The following is a 16570-nucleotide window of genomic DNA, read 5'->3' as shown; positions in this document are numbered from 1 at the left end:
TCTAGTAAAATGCGTCAAGTATTTTTTTTTTTGCTGAAATCTCAAAAATATACAAATGTTAAATCTGTGATTCTCTCCCAATGTCATTTTTGAACACAAGTCAGGAACATGGCCTACATAGACTTGGGAAGGTAAGGAAGGAGGGATGGGCCTTGAGATTAAAATAAATAAAAAACTCAATTAAAAGAAAGAAAAAAAAAGAAAAAAAAAAACCTTACAATGAACAGCAATACTGTATCTTCCTCCGATTACAATTTTAAATGAACAGCACCAGTTCACATCAACGTTCCCCCTCCTTTTGCTTTCTGGTTGTGGCAGAGTTGCTGCTTTGAAAAGCACATTCAACAAACGTCCATGAGCGGTCGCTCGTACAAGCAAAAGCAGCTCGTGCGTTTTGTTACAGATGACACAAGCAAACGATCTGAGCACGTTTCGTGGTTTATATATTTTTTTTTTTTGTGAAAGTCTCAGATACAAGTCATCTTAACTTCAAGAGTCTTTCATTTGTGAGATAATCAAGGAGGACACAAAGCATGTACAGAGATTTCTTAAAGGTTTTGTTGATCAAATGTCCAATGGCTAGCAATATGCAACAGGGTCCAACCAACAAAACTCAATAATATAATAAAAAAAAAAAATGCAAGAGAAACCAAAAAGCATAAACATACAATTATATGAGGAAAATGACTTCCATTATTCATTCATTAACATTTCAATGGCCTGCACTAAATGTCACTCATTTACCAGGAGGGGAGAAAGAAATATGATATCTATACTGCCCATAAAGCCAAACCCATTTAAAAACAATTGTAGTCGAATCTGCTGATGAATCAGGATCTGTGGACAATCACAAGTGTATGCTGGAAGTGCAAAAAAAAAAAAATCTTCTGAATTTTATCCTGCATTTCTTGTGCTTTGCACTGTATCTGAAAGGTTAGAAGTTACAAACCAGACCATTTGCCATTTTAGAATGTACCACAATTTCAACCGGTTGAAAACTTAAGTGAAATCTTTTCTGTACAGCTGAAACAATACAGCATAGTGATATCACTAGTAATTAAAACAGGCCTTGGGTTTTTCTGACCTAAATCACTAACACACATCTAAGCACAATAGCTACTAATCATTATAGTGAAGGTCCTGATATTAAGAATAGTGTGTTGCCCAAAATGCAAACAAGAGCAGCTTCATCTCTGCCTCTGAGGCCAAGCAGACAATCTTGTAAACACAGTCAAGCGCCTGACTGATTATCAGAAAAAAAATGAGCTCGCTCAAAAGCCATTTTGGGAAAAATAATGCGCTCACACAAAAAAAAAGAAAAGAATTAAACAACTGAGATGACAAAATACTTGAGTGTCTATGTACCTGACTGATGTGATCATTCACAGGCTCTTGGTTACACAATCTAACTAAATAATAAAAAAAAAAGAAAAAAAAGAAGAGGAATTAGAAGGAGGGAAAAAAAAACCCCAAACTGGTGATCCAGCATTATAATTGGCAGGCTCAAACCTCATGAAGCAAAGTATATGAATAATTATCTAAAGCTCCACAAGCCAAACCCATCTTTCAGACATTTCTCAGCAGCTCTTCTTGGATCAGGTAAGTCAAGCAAAAATTATGCAAAATTCCAGACCAAGAGGAATCCTTACTGTGGTTCCTTGCTATCTGCCAATCCACTCAAGCATTACATCTTCTAAAATGGGATCTAAATCCCAAAACTGATTCAACACTACTGCAAAATACATCCTTCTACTCAAAGAGCAAAGTTTCACTCACTCCATAACATCGCATTCTCAATGACCTGCCAATGCGAATGAGGGGAAGAAATAAAAAACGAACAAAAAAAACCCTAAAATAAAATAGTTGAATCCTTGCATGTCAAAGTGATATCTTTGTATAGGTACATGACAGCGTGCATGTTCCTTTTCTTCTTAGTGCATAAGTTCTTTGCAGACGTTAATGTTTCAGCTCAACAGCACTGAGCACTGCTGTTACAATGCCATCAGTCCCACCGCATACTGGGTAAAAACGCCCTTATCAAGGAAGTGGGGGAAAAGGCAAAAAAATAATAAAAATAAATTACATTCTGAAGGGGCATTGTCATTGTTTAGAAGCGCACTTTTTCCTATGTGATGACTTCCTTCAACAAGCTTATAACTAGCTATCAAATTTATTTTTTTTTGATGCCGGTTCGCCAGGACGTCTCCGTCTGTGCATTGTCACTTTTTCCTGTGGATGTGCTCCAGGCAAAAGAGGTGGCTTTTATTTTAGATTTTTAAACTTTTTATATTTCATCTCTTTATATATATATATATATATATATATTTTTATTTTTTTTTTATTTTTTTTTTTTATATATGTATGTGTGTATATATATATATATATATATATATATATATATATATATATATATATATATATATATATATATATATATATTATTCATACATTTGTAAGGATTTAGTCAAGTCTTTACTTTGGCGATATAGGGGGGATGTTCTGCTCTTTGCCAGTGTGTCTGGAGGCTCCTTGGGGTGAAGTACGACGAGTGAACTGAGGACGCCTCTGTTGCTCACGGAGTTTGAAGCCCCCCGTGCTGGCTCTGGGGGGGCCGTTGCTGCGGTAGAAGCCCTGCGACTCACGAGCTGGCCGGCCCTCTCTGCTCTTACAGTCCCCACCACGCTCCTGTGGCCGCTCGGGCCGATCGCTGCTACTCGACTGCTCGTCCACCTTATTTACACGCAGCTCTCTCAGAGGCTGTGTGGCGGCGGGAGTGGGACTGACCAAAGGGGGTGGTGGAGGAGGAGGAGGAAGATCTTTGGGTGGGCGCTGGCAAACCTCAGCATAGCTCAGTTTCCGAGGTTCCTGAGATTAAAGACCAGGGTTTATTTTGAAGCAAAAACGGCATTATATAGATATAGAGAGCCTGAATGGCACAGTATTATACTCAAGATATATAAAACGGTGAATGTGTTTACCAATGGGGCGGGGCAGGGGTGGCTCAAGTTGGCCTGTGGGGTGGCAGGGTTGACAGAAGCAGGCTGAGTCGGAGTCGGAGTAATGGCTGAGGTGGTGCTTGGGCTCACAGGCATCTCTTTATGGACCAAGGGCTCAACTTTATCCAGTTTCTTCTCCTGAGGGGTTGCGCTTGTGCTAGCACTAAAAAGCACACAAATAAAATGGAGTCACCTGATATATATATTGCATACATATACGTGGTTTACACTTTATATAGACCCAAAATAAACACAATTATACTTTTAGGCCTCTTAAAGCCATACCTGTAGCTAGCAGGATCTGTAGCGTGAGCTGTGGGTTTGCTTGCAGTCAGTGCAGGTCTGGGGACTGTTTCCTCAGAGGCCGGAGCAGCAGCAGTCACAGTGGATTCTTTATTGGAGTCTGACTGCTAGAAAATAAATGGCCACAATAAATTAAATTAAAATTTAAAAGCTTTTCATGGAAAACAGGACACAGAATTGTGAACTATTGTGCAATTAATTCTACACACGCAAGATTGTACGGTTTTGGTTTTGTTCTATTATTACACTCGTTATTGTGTACTCATTACTGTATTAAACTGCCATTCGTGGTGCCACTGGCTCAACATCAAAACTAAACACCACAGACATTAGGACACTACGCTACACAAGTTGACCCTTAATGTGTCCCCTTTTGTAAAAATTACAAATTAACTCGTTCATTTAAAGCAAAGCTAGCTCCTCCAGAACAAGCACAAAGACCAGTCCTGGTTGCAGATTCACGTAATCAAGTCAAGTGTAAACTCACCTTATCTCTGTTGAGACCCCGTACCACGTCAGACATGCGGTTCTCTAGCACAGATTCTCCCTGTGGGCTGCCTGAACAGCCGGGAAGTGGCGGGAAATTGGAAGGAGCCAGGTCAAATTTAGGCGGTGAAACCTTAACTTCATTCAGCGGAACTGGCCTCTGCAAGATGATGGCACACAGGGGGAGTAAACAAACATGGCGTCGGAGGAAAAAAAAAAAAAAAAAAAAACCTGAAAAGTGAGATAAGGAATATGCGCGTTACTGTGGTTCGTTCGTCTTCTCTCCTCCTCCGAGTTGCTCTGTACGTGTTCCTCCTGCAAACAGATGTGTCAATGTTATTGACTACTTTGTTATATTCAGTCAATTATAAAACTTACCTAAAATCCACTAATCTCACTCCATGTTTTGTTTAATATGAGTATGAGATTTTACAGACTCAAAGCACAGACATTCTTAAACAGATTCCTATATCTCTTAGATCCCATCACAATAATAGCAGTAATTACTTCTGTATTTTTTCCTTGGTGCCAGAATTACTGTGACCAAGCTCCTGACTTGACGTGGCACTAATTAACATGACCGAGAATCGTACCGTCCCCGTCCAGCCACAGTGCCGTCATCATTTGGCTCGGTCGAGGTGGTCAGGTGTGGGAAAGAGGAGCTCAGTTCAGAGGTGGCCAAAACTGAGCTACTGTTGGCAGGAGGCTGTGGACTACGCAGCCCATCCACCACAGGAACAGGGGGGACAGTGGAAGTCAGCCCGTCATTCATCCTCATCTGGGGTTTCAGGTGGTTCCTGCTTAAACACATTTTTGCATGAGATACACCAGAGTCTTGTGCTATTCAATAAGTAGATTTGGACAGGGGACAATGAACTGAGGTCACATGCACTAACTACACAATGTTTGCAAGCAAGTATGGAATGGCATCTAGTCACTAAGCTATTCCCTGGCAGTGGAATAACCGACTTCTCACAGAGGGTAAAATTCATGTGCTCAAAAAATACAGTCCGGATTCAGTTGATGCTTTTACCTGCACCGGGACTGATATTTAATGCTGTTTAAGTCAAATGTTAAAACACTGGCCAGGAAGATACTTCAAACCAGAACGCTCCGTTAGCGTGGTTCATAGAGAGCTCCAATTGCTCTTAAAAGCAGAGTAAAGACACCGACAAAAAGCAAAGATTAGTTCTAACATTAAATTCAGGAAAAAGGTTTGGACTTTCCAGAAAGTTCTCAATACCCAAAAGATGATTGCCAATCGAGTCAAACGATACTAAAATCAGGGTTGGTGTGATGATCCGCTGGAATCACCACCAAACCATATCTCACAGATAAAGTAATATCACTTTAGATCATTGAGAAAGGTGAGATTTATTAACAGGATTTGTTTTAACAAGGTGAGATTTCTGCTAGAGACTCATTGGATGATCGAGTTATTTCTGAGACATGACAAGGATGGAGTGATGATTAGACAAAATATTATTACAAGCTTTAACAGCTGTACCTGAAGGTATTTATTACATTCTTTCTTGAATAGAGTGGGACACTGTGGGGACAATAAGAAAGCCAAGGTAAAGAAGGCAACACCAACAGTGTATTTGAACAAAAATAAATTAACCCCACCCAAACAACTGATTCGTGTCAGTCATACACCCTAATGCTCACTATATGAAATCACCTCACAAAAATAAATTTAGGAGAAAATAAAGATGTCTGGCAGGTTTATACATTAGTATTTGTAACATGAGAAAAAAAAAAAATTATAATATATATATATATATATATATATATATATATATATATATATATATATATATATATATATATATCTGATTTAATTCATTTTGATTCAAAGATGGCATATACAGCGTGCGAAATAATAAAAAAAAACGACAATGGATTACGGCTCCACACTCATCCCATCCCCGACTCAAGTTTCCTTAGGCTGTACTAATGTACTTAAACTAGCTATTGCCATATGTTATGTAATGTGAGCTACCATTTTTGTTAGGCTCCCAGGCAACTAAAACACAAACCTGGCCAGCATACTGTTGCTATAACTTGCTGATGGGTATTTGTTTCAATCAAAGTAAATAAATAAAATTTGTCCACCTCTTCTGTTATATATTATATATATATATTTAAGCTTTCTATTATAATAAATCAAAAATAAATTAATGATTGATCTTCGGCATCAGGATTAAAGAACAAAATGACCAACCGGCTTCTGTTGAAAGGGCGTCCGATGTTGAGAGAGTTTGAACCAGTTTTGTAGTGTGCCGCTGTGCCAAATCCGTTGACAAACCCGCTGTTAGGAAAAGGTGCCTGTGATGAACAGAAAACCTGTCAGTCAACATAACTTTCACAATGTCCGAAGGTTCTAAAGGAACTTGGGTCAAATATTTAAATCGGCTGATAATTAAAAGGCAGCAGGCCTCACCAGAGGAGTCTCAAAGTAGGGAGTTGGAGAGGGAGTCCAGGTGGGAGGGACAATGCCATAGAGATATTGTTGCTGTGGGTTGTATATAGGCTGCATGAAGAGAGGTGAGCTGTATTGGGACTGTGTGTGAGACTGCTGCTGATAGACACTGCAGTCCAGGCTGCGGTAGCCATTCTTTGCAAAGAAGGTATTGATGGCCTTTATTCTGGCCTGAGAACAAAAGAACAATGAGTAAAAGAGAACCAATTTATTATGCATTTAGATTATCTTTAGAAATACTAAATAATGACTATCCAGTCATCTCACCATAATGGGTTTTCCCTGAAATGTTTTGACTTCTTCCCTTAAGTATTTATACGCCTGAAAAATCCAGAAGTGATTCATAAATTGCAATGAAAATGAAAACCAGTTACATTTGTGAGCCCAGTGTGTTAATTCAAGCCTCTCACCTGTTGAGCATCCGTATCTGATTGGAATGTAATGTACCAGTTATTGTTGTGTGCAAACTCCACGCTAATGACCTTCGGACAGTTATCATTCTTGAACAAGGCCTTCACTTCCTAATAAGACGATCCAAATCAGGAGTTAGGTATAAATTAAGCTTAATGCTGACATCGTTCCCACACTTCCACAACACTTACCTCCACAGGGGTTGTTTCTGGAACCTCTCTCAGGATGATGATGCAGCGTTTGTGATTTGGCCTCACTTTCTCGCCTTTTTCATCCACTTGAACCATAGGAGATGCTGAGCAGAGAGAAGACGGGCAAATGAGTGAGATGCGCAACCAGGAATTCAAATTGGCACCTTTTATATTACAGTACTGTTAAATTCTAAAAGGGGTGTCTTGCCAAATGAATCAATTTTAGGGTTGGGTTGCACCACACCACACAGTCATTGATTAGTCCTCCAACCCCCCCCCCCCCCCCCACACACACACACATCTGAAACACCGGCAAGTGCATTTTTACACACATACACAGTGCGCCGTGTGTCATTAAATGGACTAAACGAAGCAGGGATGCAAATTATTTAACTTTAACTGGCTTCAATGAAAGCAGCAGGCAAGGAGCGTGCATACGCCCCAGTGAAGTTGAAATTTTTGCCAAGCCTCTCTGCATTATGGAAATGAAAATGCTTGAAATGTATAGAGATTGCATGATTTTAATGCACAAAACAAACGCTATTTTGTCAGAGCAGTCATGTTTTATGTACAATCACCTATATAGAGAATTAATGTGTGGGAAAGGCAGTGAAGACACTTACATCTCAATACATCCAGGATCAATTCCATATCAGTAGTAAGGACCTTGATTCCTTCCATGCTGGCAATAGTCCATATTGGCACAAACTGGTCGCTGTCCATTTGAGAAATCAGGTAAAGATCCTTCGATAAGTTTTCCCTGTTGGAAACAGTGGGAGGGGGGAAAGGTGAAAAATGTGCACAACCCTCCCCTACACTACACCGACTGCAAAGTCTTTAAAAGCTGTCTTCTTACCTGCTGAAGCAGAATTCCAGCTCTTTTTTCAGAGACTCACGCAAGCTTTCTGCAGACAAGGGCTGATCTTCAGATAGTTTGGATTCTGTACAAAGAAAGCATGCAGACCGAGCTGAGTTCGGCTACTATAAACCAATGACAGATATCACATCCATTACCCGACACTGAGCTTTAGTTTAACTGCATTTTAAACTAATTTCAAGTTTAACTGAATCAGTTTTTACTGACCATTACACCCAGGGTTTGGGTCAGAGGGGTCCATGCCATTGACCATACCATCTGCTGCAGCCGTAGTGCTGTCGTCCATAAGAGCTGGGAAGCCAGGTGTGTATGCTTTACACCCAGTAGACTCTAAAAAGGGACAAAAGACCAACACCGTCAGCCAATATAGTGTTTATCAAAAATGTTATTCTGGTAAATGATAAATTATTGCAGTCACCTTCAGTTATGTCTGACTGAGGCCAAGGGGAAGCCTCGTTGCCATCCACAGGGGCCTCACTGGGTACAGCAGGCATCTCTTGCCACACTTTGGCATTAGGGTTCAGACCCGCTCCCTTTGAGGTCACCTGCACATACAACATGGCGGTCAGATATTGAAACAAACAACAAATTCACATCTCATAAAAGAACATCTTTGAGACATGAAAACAAATGTAAAATGTAGATTTTTCTTTTAACTCTACAAATATGCCTGGCTAGGCTCACATGGGCAACAAGACATTTCAGCATAAGCACAGCATTGCTTGCTTTTTGGTATGACATTTATTTAAAGAAAAGTAATGCGCATTATCCAGAAAAAACATCTAATCATCAAAACTAAAAACACAGAAGTGCAAACTAAGCCACGTAACAATAAAACGCCAACTGTGTCATTTCAGTCTTTTCCACTTGACAGGGGAATAAAATGTAACTAAAAAACAGAGCATCACCCTTCATCAGCAGTGATAAACCCTTACCAATAAACAGATGGAGAACAGTGGTAAAGCTATTAAAGTGATGGAGCAGATTACTGATTATGTAAGAGCCAACTCCGTGCTGGAGCCCATGGCGTGCAGACTTATTCTGACTAATTACACTACGCAGATAAAATAGTACACCAGCAACCAGATAGCCAGATTGCCATTCCCAGTGTTTGTTTATAATCCGAAATACTACAGTCGGATTTCACCCGAGACAAAAATCACAGGCTTTTCTCAGAAGTCGAATATGGTTAATATTCCATCGAAGGAGTTCATTTGTAAGTTTAAGTATCAAAATAAATATAATATTGACTGGAATAACCACATGATCATATTTAGCACTACATTTATTTACCAGCAAAACATTATCAGGTAGCCACCACGAAGGTCACCTTGCAGTTCTCCAGGTACTACATCAGTTGCCATGTACCATGTGTTACCCCCCCCCCCCCCCCCTTCTCCAACCAACAAAGAACCAGCGCTGATTAGATGTTATCGCAGTGATTGGCGGTGCACAAGGCAAACGCTGCTGTGTTATGAGTGTTAAAACCTTAGCACCACTTCTGATATAAAAACACCACTGTGTCATTGCAGAAGTGAGAAACAGATCAGCAGCGTAGTCAGAATCAGACGGTGAAGAAGCATAGCTGGTCACTATTCGCATGCCATGTAGGGAAAAATTTTATTAATTCTAGTCTCCTATTGTACAGTGTCTGAATACTTGGATGCAGATCGAGAACGAAATTTGGGTGTGTTCTCACATAGAAAATGTCCTTCAGCACAAACGCTTAATCAGTGCAGGATGCATAGCATGTAATCATGCACACATTCCTGCAAACAAGGAGCCGTTGTTGAGAGAGATTTTTATAGTTTTTTTTCCCCCATGAAGGTCAGTATGAGACAGGGGTTTTTTCCTGCCTTCAAGACATACACTCACCACAAAGCTGAGGTAATTACAGTGCCCAGGTCATATAAAATCTTTTTTTTTTTTTTTATAGCAGCAACAGCAACCCTTTCCTCAGCATTACAAATATAGAAATACAAAGTGAAATGACTTGAAGTTGAAGCATCCACTCTTAAGAATAACGTTTGCAGCTAATGTGGACTATTCGAGGGATGTCCTTGAATTGACTTCCAGGTCAATTTGAGTACCTGGACCACTCTTAATTCACCAATCATAGCAAATCTGACCCACTGCCTGAATTTGAATATACAATATGTACCAAATCGGTGTTTTTAGTCATTTTAAAATACTGTAATTACAAAAATGAAATGAATAGCAAAATAGCTATAAACACCCACACAAAAAAAAACCCACACATGCTTGCACCGTATTGACAATGGTGACTAGACACATTTTTTGAATAGCTTACTGGTCCTTTAGACTTTGACCAGACGTCGAACCGAGCATAACTGTAATAAGGATTAGAACCAAACAGCCGTGTCAAATGGGAGAAGTGTTTACTGTTGCTTAGAGCCCAACGCTCCCCAGGAACTGAGGTGAAAAAGACTTCATTAACACCAAACTAAAACTGCCACAGCTGTGCTTCCCTTCATGATTTTAAAAAGGGGTCTTTTAAATCAACATGATTTTGTTGGCCATTATTAAATGTAAACGTATTACGCCCATTTCCGATAATCCACTACCCACCACCACCCCACACAAACTAATACTAGTTTATAAAAACACTTCAGCAAAACACTTATCCCTAATGTAAGCACTTACTTGAGCCAAATTAAAATAACAGTTCTACCTCCAAACTGTATTATAATATTAAATTAATCAAGAACTCATTGTTACACTTTGTAATATGGTAGTAGTATTTTTTCCCTCAAAGCAAACACTTTTCTTCTATAAAACAGTACTAAATTGCAACATAATGGAAAAGGGTGAAAGGCTGAACTAATCCCAGCAATGTTGCAAAAAAACAGAAACAGTTTAATCATAAACATAATACATAAAAGTAAAAACATTAATATAGACTTAAAGAAGACCGACTCGTCTTTTAGTGTCTTATAGACCTTGAAATTAATGCACAATTTCTGAGCTGCCGATCGGGTTTTTATTTACATTGCAAGTTGTATTTCTTGAATCTTAAATAGAGCCGATGTATTTTTTCAATTCTGTGTGTGGGATTAAAAAATTTGTGTCGAGTCTTGTTCATTTAAATTACTTAAAGCTTTTTGACTTTTACACAACCCAAATCAACTACGGCAAAGAATTTCAGAAGACCAAATTGAGTAAGTGGCTGTAAATGCATCAACTCCTGACGATTGGACTTGATCATCTTATGAATCTCCTGGCTTTATGTAAATGCTTTAAGAGAAGATCAGAGACTAGCTACTAAGTGAATAGGTATAATTTCCAATAGTCCTTTTCCAAATTTCCAATCTCTATCCTTTCTTATATGGCATATAAGGCTTATAAGTAGGCATTATGTACAAATAGTTATAACACAAGTATTACAACCATATAATTATAAGCCAAATCAATAAATATAACTAATTACATTTAAATTAACAAAAACCAGTTAAACCTTGTGTATTTTTGGGTTTTGAAACACCCCCCCAAAAAACAAAACAAAAAAAAACATTTCTTTAACCTAACGGATGGAAATAAACAAAAATAGACTAGAGACCTAATTCAAAATTCAGAAGCTGAAGCTTTTACCTGCCTTTCTTCACTATGCGACCCACTTCATAACCTTCCAGTATGACTTAAATTAAAGAGGAAGCCGACGTTCCAGACATGAATTCATCCTGCGCTTCAGGTCGCACTGGTTCAATCGGCTTCCGACGAGCACGCAAAAATTAAAGCGACGATTCTGCAGGAATCAATTTCTCTCCCACTGTCGTCATATACAAACCAGCTTCTAACATCCACCATAAACAAAGTCAAATCAAACAAAACTCCACATGGATACCACCACACTGATCTGCCACAGTTGGCAGTTACTTCTAAATAATTTAAAAAAATGCTCAGACGGGTTTATTTATTATTAGCACTTCAGATACAAAATTACAAACTGGGTGGATTGGGTGTTCTTGAATGAGTTATTTCTGCTTTGTGGAATAATAACGCCAAAGAAACGGTCAACCTAATGATGGAGGAGATAAACAGTTATTACAACCAATGAAATTTCTCCATGGTCTGTTTTTTATTTAAATAAAAAAATAAAAAAAATAAAATAAAAAAAAAAAAGCATTAATGAACTGGCATAAGGCAGTATGACCAGTTTATCCTTTAAATTTTTAGCTCAACAGTAATGCGCTCCTGCTGTCTCACGCACACGTACGAGCTGAAGGACGATGCATCCGAACACCTCTAGAAGTGCGGCAACAAGCTTGCGCACAGATTACTATGGTGATAACTTTCGAAGGTGTTACCACATGACCCTGAAATGAATCCTGTTTAAACAGCTGGATAAAAAACTATGAAAAAGTCAGTGTATTTCTGTTCTATTCTTTGCTCTCTGGTTGTTAAACCTACAGGTGCGCCAGTAGAAACGTGTCTCAGGGAGTACAATCAAGTTTCATATGTGGTCAACGCCAGTATTAGTAATATTTGCATCAATAATTTTAACTATTCGCTTAATTCAAGATACAGAGAGAGTAAGATGGCGACATGTTACTAAACAGAAATCTGACAGTGCTCTGATGCAATTTACCACAAAATCCCCTTCATACACACTGTTGCCTCACACACTGCTTATAGTTGAGGCCACAAACTGCCAGGGCATTCGTTCATGTACTCCATTCACACCGTTCTCTATACCATGTTCCACTCAGCTCTGTGTCTGTCTGGCCAAAAACTTCACTGTTTAATAGACATACAGCATATGTTAAACCAGGACATATTTATGCCCTAATTAATGATTAGACACTACAGGGCAAAAAAAAAAAAGTGAATGCAGATAAGAATTGGTATAATTTTATCATCAATGCTGATACCAAGAATAGCATCGGTGTGCTCCAAATTGCCAAACGCGAGAGATCAAGTGATATTGATGAGTAGACTATAGAGCACAGTTGATAAACATCTTGTGTGTGAATGTCTGTGTGAATAACATTTCACAAGACCAAACTGAGCACTTAATCTTGTTGTGTGGAATGGAGAATCACTACCTTTCCAAACCTCAGTGAAGAGTTTTTTTTTTTTTTTATCATTTAAATAATTAGCATTTAATTGACTTTTTACATTCTGGCTGGTGAAGTGATGACATGGCTCGTTTTTAAAGCTGACAGCTGAAACAAATGAGTAGAGACGCATGTGCTCGCTCACTCCCGGCAGCTTCAAGCTCAAACTGATGTCTCATCTGTTTAGAGATCGCGCCACATTCACGCCGCTATTTCACTGTCCGTGACACTATAGAGATAAGCATTAAAAGGTGAATTATATCCAAGATATACAATCCCTCAATTGTGAAAGTGGCTTATGTGGAGCTTTCCGAATTTTAGCCGAGTACCTGTGGCTCGCGTTGCACTTAGCACAGCTTGTTTCTACAGAATACACAAAAAGAAAATCGCTGTGCAACCTCACTATCTGGCATCACCTAGATGATGACATTCGTTTTTCATTTCGGTTGCTCTTAGGGTTTCTTCTTGTCTCAGATAGGATTTCTCTAGATTGAAACGTCTTTTGGAAACTTGCATGAAACCCTCAGCACGTGTCTGCAACATCGGTGAAATCAGCACAAAGTTGGATTGTGTATTGACTCATTACAACGTCAATGTAGAGTCGGACGATATAAAGTTGCATCAGGTGAGATTAGTCTTTGTGGTGTTTTTGCAACAGTTTAGGTGGGTTCAAGATTTGAGCAATTCCCACTCTTGTTCAAGAAGCGCCAACCTTTGGATCTATGTCACTCATGAAGCCAAACACAAGCATCCCAGACAGGAAGTCTGTTTCTAAAAGGGATTTATAAAATCAGCTGTTAATTTTATAAAAAAATAAAAAGGCACATTTAGCGTAATGCATAATTTTTTAACATGTTCTACATACCTTCCAGGTCATTCGTACATGCAAGGAGTATTTTTAAAATGATGATTGCACCTTTAAGTACTACCCAGTCTCGATTTAATAAGTAATGAGCTCATGTTAGAGTAACGAGTAAGTATATACCCGGAGATACTTGAGGCAACACTAGTCCTGATGTTAACCCATTAAGGATTTAAGAGACACGGCGAGCGGGCCGTTTGTTTGTCATACGAGCTGTGAAAAGCAGAATCGTGGCTTCATGAAGCATCCTACTCGTGATATTTTACACAGAGCCGAATTGTGGCGGGGCTAGCCGACCCCGACGAATCAACTCGAGAAACAGAAAACGCAGGATCCTTGAGGGTTATTCGTTTTCGGAGGAGGAGCAAATAATCTACGGAAACTTGTTCCCACCACTGAATAATAATAATAATAATAATAATAATAATAATGAGAAGCTTATTATGGCCTACTGACTATTCCCCAGAATTGCAAGATATAAACTCACAATTGAGTTTCAGATTTCTGACTCCCCCCCCCCCCTCTCTCAACACTTTCTGGCAAAGCACATAATAGGCTTTAATATCTATTCCATATCTATAACATACGCAATCCGTAAAGGATTATCATGCCAAAGAGTTATGGCCAAATCTTGTCATCGGGGAAATGACAAAGTTCCCTTTACAATATATATATATATATATATATATATATATATATATATATATATATATATATATATATATATTAAAAAAGGTAACTCCCATATTCTGTAAGAATCACATCTCGTGGTTTCCTATGGTGCTTTGCCAAAAAAGTATCACAAAATGAGTTATAAACTCGAAACTGCAAGAAAAAGTCCGAAATCTGATTTTATAATTCGCACTTCAGACATTTTCCCCAAAACAATTGCGAGTTTATATGAAAGCAATCAGCCGTTTCAGCCACTGAATAATAAAAAAAGGTTGTGACTTAATTCTGAGTTTTTTTTCTCAGATACACAATAACTTCGTTTTTGTTTTTTAATTCAGAGGCGGAAACAGAGTTCCATAATAATCAGCTTGTGTTTCAGCAGCTTGTGATGCTGAAATATTTAGCAGGCGGTCCATGTCACATGGCAGTGGGGGCGCAGTGCTGAACAGACACCTGCTCCAAGAGACTTCGGCTTCAGCGCCTCCTCCATAACAAGCCGTCTCACAAACAGCTGTTGCACACGATCACCTTTTAACCGCCATATACCCGCGTGTCAAAACCTTTACATGACTTCCGCAGTAGGTTGACCTGGTATTTATTGTTGTTTCCACTTCAAAACGTACATAGGATGTAAACATTTGGTCGATGCGTTATTCAAAAATAAATAAATAAAAAAAAACCCTCAGGCCTGATTACACAGCAAATACACCTTCCTTCACACAACGCTGTCCAGAATCTAATACACTTGTAGGACATGTAATTAGGAATAAAACCCCAGCCTGTAGTTATATTGGTCAGGGTTAATGAGAAACGTGTGTCATATGATTGCCTTAGGAACGAGACTAACATACTCCAACAGGCCTCTAATAATGGCCGACCTAACATTAACCTGATGTTAGCTTGCTAGCTATCTCCCAAGCGAAATGACTGCATGACTGTGCGACATGTTTGATTATAATCGGTCAGAAAATTAATAAATTAAACACTTACACGGTTAAAGTGAGCCGTAAAGCGCATAAGAGCAAGTCTTCCGCGGGAGGATGGGGAGATGGAAGTGCTCCTGGGTTTAATTTATTACAACTGACGCAGGAAAAGCGTGCAGGAGCGAGTGCGTGTGTGTGTGTGTGTCTAAGGTGCGCTAATCCTGCCTTGGCTGCTTTATTTTGTCGTGTAAAAGCTCGCAAAGCAAAACAAATGAGTCATTCTGGAGAGAAAGCTAGCGAGCACACGCTCTAAACAAACCTGACTACCAAGTGACGCCTTCGGGCAAAAGTCCAACCGCCGTGAAGCTAGCCGTGTGTGCTAACCGGGTTAGCCGAAAAATCCCGAATTAACACCTGGCCTTATTTAGCGCGGCACTTGGTCTGGACGCCGGCTTGTTTTTTTTTTTTTTTTAAACATGCCTCTTCATCATCAGGCCTGAGAGCTCTGACGCGAAGAAAGAGCTGATTAACATGTGAGAACTGTAACGAAATGAAAAGGAAAAAGGCCGGGACTCACCATAGCGCCCGACTCTGCAGCCCCGACTTCCTCACGGGCTATCGGTGCCGGCTCAGGCTCCCCGCGGGCTTTCAGTCCCGGCTCGGCCTCCTCCTGCAGCGGCTCTCCGCCCTGGTCTGAATTCATCGGCCGCTCCTGGAGTCACTGCTTCTTCTTCTTCTCCTCCTCGGTCCTCTCCCCCCTCTCTCTGGCCTCTCCCACGTGTGTTACCGCCTTTTCGTTTTCTACGGATAACCAACTAACTACCAACCTACAAATTACAAAGCGACCGATCTACTATCTAATAGTACTCCTCTACCTGCTTTTACTTCTGCAGCTAGTCCTGAGGCAAATGCTAGATCGCAGCCTGGTTAGCTAAGACTAATAGCCACCGTATGGGCTAGCTGTCTTGCTAGCTAGCTAGCTAGCTGACTATCAAAGCATCGATGATATGAAGCAAGCGCAGGCTCCTCGTGAAGCGAACGACGACGACCAAAAAAAAGCGAGCGCGGAAAAAAGAAAACACTCCGAGCACAATGTGGCTCTAAACGTTCTTCCTGGTAAACAAGGCGAGCGCCGATGCGGTGCGGTACATGCCGAAAAACAGGCAACGCGAAGCGGACACGCAGGGGACACGCACTTTTACCTACGAGTGGGCAGACATTAATGCGATCCGCCACCGTCCCGACTTCCACCGCGACCTCTCGGTGCCCTCTGAAGCCCTCTTTTAGCTTCC

At 39.9% G+C, this 16570-nt stretch overlaps 1 protein-coding gene across 8 annotated transcripts; it reads right to left on the bottom strand.

The window, feature by feature from the left end:
* Positions 1–1873: 1873 nt before the first annotated feature.
* Positions 1874–16563, bottom strand: larp4aa (La ribonucleoprotein 4Aa). 8 transcript variants are annotated; one of them, XM_083569551.1, is made up of 18 exons: positions 15856–16549; positions 8165–8291; positions 7954–8076; positions 7726–7810; positions 7493–7629; positions 6870–6973; positions 6678–6788; positions 6535–6588; positions 6229–6438; positions 6010–6113; positions 5293–5334; positions 4379–4582; positions 4049–4100; positions 3787–3945; positions 3282–3406; positions 2979–3159; positions 2477–2865; positions 1874–2033 (listed from the first exon to the last, which is right to left on the bottom strand). In XM_083569551.1, the coding sequence occupies exons 1-18, from the start codon at positions 15979–15981 to the stop codon at positions 2003–2005; spliced, it is 2364 nt and encodes a 787-aa protein (XP_083425677.1). In that variant the 5' UTR covers positions 15982–16549; the 3' UTR covers positions 1874–2002. The 8 variants fall into 8 exon arrangements, with proteins under 8 accessions (XP_083425677.1, XP_083425678.1, XP_083425681.1 ...); XM_083569552.1 differs by having other exon boundaries at positions 3282–3403; XM_083569555.1 differs by lacking the exon at positions 5293–5334 and having other exon boundaries at positions 15856–16559.
* Between the last annotated feature and the right edge of the window lie 7 nt (positions 16564–16570).

This window comes from Silurus aristotelis (genome assembly GCF_946808225.1).
Source record: "Silurus aristotelis genome assembly, chromosome: 19".
In the NCBI taxonomy this organism is placed as follows: Eukaryota; Metazoa; Chordata; class Actinopteri; order Siluriformes; family Siluridae; genus Silurus; species Silurus aristotelis.
This window is presented reverse-complemented; position numbering and strand designations above follow the sequence as displayed.

Excerpts from the sequence above, each read along its gene's own strand:
- larp4aa (XM_083569551.1), bottom strand. The coding sequence starts at position 15,981 with ATGAATTCAGACCAGGGCGGAGAGCCGCTGCAGGAGGAGGCCGAGCCG. Across the intron at positions 4,583-5,292 it reads AATGTAATAAATACCTTCAG|GAACCACCTGAAACCCCAGA; the intron begins GTACAGCTGTTA and ends GTGTTTAAGCAG. Across the intron at positions 2,866-2,978 it reads ACCCCTGCCCCGCCCCATTG|GAACCTCGGAAACTGAGCTA; the intron begins GTAAACACATTC and ends CTTTAATCTCAG.